The sequence below is a fragment of the Trypanosoma rangeli genome (genome assembly GCF_003719475.1).
Source record: "Trypanosoma rangeli strain AM80 chromosome Unknown Tra_15.4_contig_00768, whole genome shotgun sequence".
Lineage (NCBI taxonomy): Eukaryota > Euglenozoa > Kinetoplastea > Trypanosomatida > Trypanosomatidae > Trypanosoma > Trypanosoma rangeli.
The window spans coordinates 1-4101 of record NW_021706516.1 but is presented as its reverse complement, the minus strand read 5'-3'; the positions used below and the strand labels follow the sequence as shown (position 1 = coordinate 4101).

At 51.2% G+C, this 4101-nt stretch overlaps 2 protein-coding genes across 2 annotated transcripts; both read left to right on the top strand.

Annotated features, from left to right (window-relative positions):
- Positions 1–108: 108 nt before the first annotated feature.
- On the top strand, positions 109–834 carry TraAM80_10048 (dephospho-CoA kinase; the record flags this gene model as incomplete). Its single annotated transcript, XM_029386699.1, has 1 exon — positions 109–834. One exon carries the CDS (start codon positions 109–111, stop codon positions 832–834), a length of 726 nt encoding a protein of 241 aa, XP_029233454.1.
- Positions 835–1136: 302 nt separating this feature from the next.
- On the top strand, positions 1137–4016 carry TraAM80_10047 (alanine--tRNA ligase; the record flags this gene model as incomplete). The annotated part of the gene is made up of 1 exon (XM_029386698.1): positions 1137–4016. One exon carries the CDS (start codon positions 1137–1139, stop codon positions 4014–4016), a length of 2880 nt encoding a protein of 959 aa, XP_029233453.1.
- Between the last annotated feature and the right edge of the window lie 85 nt (positions 4017–4101).

The window sequence follows — 4101 nt, the reverse complement described above, 5'->3', positions numbered from 1 at the left end:
GGGGGGGGTGGTTATCTTTTTGTTACCTTTCTGTATTAACAAAGATGAAGCTTTTTTTGAATCCACCGTATTGAAGTTCCCTTGATCTTGCCACCCACCTGGAACTGCATGTTGCTCATTGGTCTCACAGGTGGTATTGCGTGCGGGAAGTCCACGATGGTGACGATGCTGGAGCAGCAGCATCAGATCATAGTAATTGACGCGGATCGTGTGGTGCGAGGGCTGCAGCGCCCTTTCATGCCGTGTACACGCAAGATCGCGAGACGGTGGCCGGAGTGTGTAGACCTTCAAACAGGTGAGCTTGACCGGGCCGCTTTGGCTGGCATCATCTTTCGTGATCCACAGGCTCGCCGCGAGCTGGCACGCATCATGTATTTTCCTATTTTTGCTTCCACCATAACGTCACTGCTACTGTTTTGGTGGCAGAGCGTGAGACGACGGCTGAGGGGTGAGGGGCCGCTCCTCGTGGTACTTGATGTACCACTTCTATACGAGTCCAAAATATACACGTTGTTCATTGACGCTGCGGTTGTTGTGGGAAGCACAGAGGAGCTACAAATTGCCCGCCTTATGAAGCGTAACGGGCTTACGAGGGAGGAGGTGTTGCAGCGCATACGAGCTCAGATGCCGGTAGAAGAAAAGTGCAGGCGTGCTGATTACGTTATCCGAAACAACGGCACAGTGACGGAGTTGGCGTGTTCCGTCAACGACAGTGTAATTTGGATGAGGCAACAGTCTGGTTGCAGGATGGATCTCATCGTGTTTGGTATTGTCGGGGGCGGTATTGCGTGTCTCGCGGCTGCTGGGCATCTGCTTTGTCGTTTGCTTTGCTGATTATTGGAAGAGCGGAGAGGAACACCTCCAATAACGCCCATTAAAAACATCAAGAGGGTACATGCAGCGTGAAGAGTGACTTTTTGCATGTTTTTTTTTGTCCTTAGCTGTTTGTTTTCACTCTTGTTGCTTCACTGACCTTCTATGTTTTTATTCCATGCTTTTAAAACGTTTCTTTCTCCGCCCTCCCCGTCTTTGCGGGTTATTATCGTCATTAGTTTGAAGAAAAAGGAGTTTGCTTGTCACTCCACTTTCCTCAAATCACTTCGACGCGCACTACCTCAACGACGCGAGCAGCAAGAATGACTGAGTGGCCCGTCAGCCGTGTGCGTCGGGAGTTTCTGAAATTTTTCGAGCAGCGTGGCCACACCTTTGTCCGTTCCAGCCCTGTGGTTCCTCAGAATGATCCCACCCTGCTCTTCATCAACGCCGGCATGAACCAATTCAAAGATATCTTTCTTGGCACGGCAGATCCCAACACTGAATTTGGACGCCTTACCCGTGTAGTAAACTCACAGCTTTGCATTCGGGCTGGTGGCAAACACAATGATCTGGACGATGTTGGCCGTGACACTTACCATCACACATTTTTTGAGATGTTGGGTTCGTGGTCGTTTGGTGACTACTTTAAACGCGAAGCCATTCGATGGGCGTGGGAACTGTTGACGGAGGTGTACAAGCTTCCGAAGGACCGTCTGTATGTGACATACTTTGAAGGGGACCCTGCAAACGGCATACCAGCCGATGAAGAGGCAAAACAGTTTTGGTTGGAGCTTGTGCTCCCTGAGCAGGTTATTCCTGGTAGTGCCAAGGATAACTTTTGGGAAATGGGGGAAACAGGGCCTTGCGGACCCTGCTCGGAAGTGCACTTTGATCGCGTAGGCGGTCGCAATGCGGCAGCGTTGGTGAATAAAAACGATCCGATGGTGATTGAAATTTGGAACCTTGTTTTCATGCAATTTGAACGCGATGAAGACGCGACGCTGACGCCCTTGCCGAAGATGCATGTGGATACTGGCATGGGACTTGAGCGACTGACGTCCATTATGCAAGGCGTGCACTCGAACTACGATACGGATGCCTGGATGCCCCTCTTTGAGGCCATTCAGGCGGTGACGGGGTATGAAAAGTCATATGCCGAGATACGTGAGCAAACAGACTCAGATGCAACTGTGGCGTACCGTGTGATAGCGGATCACATCCGTTGTCTCAGTGTTTCTCTGGCGGATGGCGCCCTGCCAGACTCTGTTGGTCGTGGCTTTGTGTTGCGCCGCATCATTCGCCGTGCCGTCCGCTACGGCACGCAGTTCCTTGGGGCAAAGGTTGGTTTTTTTAGTCAACTTGTGGATGCTGTTGTGACATCATTGGGCCCCTTTTTTACGCATCTACAAGACCCGCGCACGGTGCAGCGCATCAAAATCGTACTTGCCGACGAAGAGGTGTCCTTCGCCAAGACGTGGGAGATGGGACTTAAGCACTTCAATAAAGCCGTGGCGGACGCTGTGGACAACTGCATCAGCGGTGAAAACGCTTTTATTCTGCACGATCGTTATGGATTCCCTGTTGATTTGACCTGCTTGCTGGCTGAGAAGGCCATGCTAGCTGTGGATATGGACGGCTTTCACGCGGTCATGAAGGCAAATCAGCTTAGTGCAGGTCGTCTTTCTGCCACAAAGACGTTTATTGATGCGTATCAACTGGATGAGCTCAGGCAGAAAGGGATTGCCTTTACGGAGGATGCCGTTAAATACACTTGGAAGAATCACAATGCAGAGGTAAAGGCTATTTTCAACAAAAAAATGGGGAAGTTTGTGGACGTGCTAATGCCTGGCGATGAGGGTGAGGAGGACATTGGACTCATTCTAGACGTCACAAACTTTTACGCTGAGTCTGGTGGCCAAATATATGACACTGGCCGCATTGTTGCTGCTACGGATGCTGTGTTTGAGGTAAAAAAGGTATACCACCTTGGTGGCTATGTGGTACATGTTGGATGTATGATGAAATCAAGCTCTACTCCTGTGCCTATTCCTGTAACGGCCTCTGTGGATCTACAGGTGGACTATAAACGGCGGATAGATGTCGCCGCGAATCACTCCACGACACACGTCCTAAACTGGTGTCTACGGCGCGTGCTGGAGGAGGACGCTCCTGATAATTATATGGAGGTTCAACAGAAGGGATCCCTTGTCACCGACGAAATGCTACGCTTCGACTTTAGCTACAATGGAAAAGTCAGCCAAGAAGATCTTGTCAAGATCGAGAATACTCTTAATGAGAAAATCCAAGAGGGGTTGGTGGTGTACCGCAAGGAAGTTGCACTTGAGAGCGCTAAACGCATTGAGGGACTACGACAAATGTTTGGCGAGAAGTACCCCGATCCTGTCAGCGTCATTTCTGTTGGCGTCTCAGTCGATGACCTCCTTGCAAGGCCCGAGTGTAAAGAGTGGCGTGCATACGCCGTAGAATTTTGTGGTGGTACCCACCTATCGAATCTAAACGAGGCAGAGGTCGCTGTTATTCTCTCAGAGGAAGCACTTATGAAAGGGGTTCGACGGATTGTTGTGGCGACGCGTGACGCCGCACGCAAGGCCCGTGCGCAGGGGGAGCTGCTGGAGAAGGAATACCGCGATATCATCGCCGGTGGGATGACGGATTCAACCGCCAAGAGCCTCTCAGTGCTGAACAAGAAGGTGGGTGACAGTCAGATTCCACTCACGATGAAAAATGCCCTGCGAGAGGAGATCGACGGAAGTATAAAGAATGCCTTTGCCAATGCGAAGGCAATGGCGGCACAGTTGAAGGAGAAAGCTGCCGCAGCAGGACGAGCGGCGGCAGATGCATATGACGCGGTGAGAAATCCATTTTTTGTGAAACGGCTGAGTGGCATTGGTGCTGAGCGCGAAGCACTGCAGGCCTACGCTGATGGGTTCACAGGCGCTGTGCAAGGCAGCGTTGGCATCTTTCTCTTCGGTGCTGATGCGAACAAGGCACTCGCGCTGGTAACACTTCCACCGGAGTTCACGGCGAAGAAACTGAGCGCCGTCGATTGGGCGAAGGCAGCCGTCGGGAAAGGCGGAGGCAAACCGCACGCCGCACAATCAGGTCTTCCCTCCTCTGGTGTTGATGCGGCGATGGAGAGGGCGATTGCAGAGGCGGCGAAGATGAAGGCTGTACTGTGAGTTACTTGTGATCGCCTTCGGGTGTAACAGAAAAAAAGAAAAAAAATACGAAAAAAGAAAAAAAACTAAATAGACAAAGAAAACG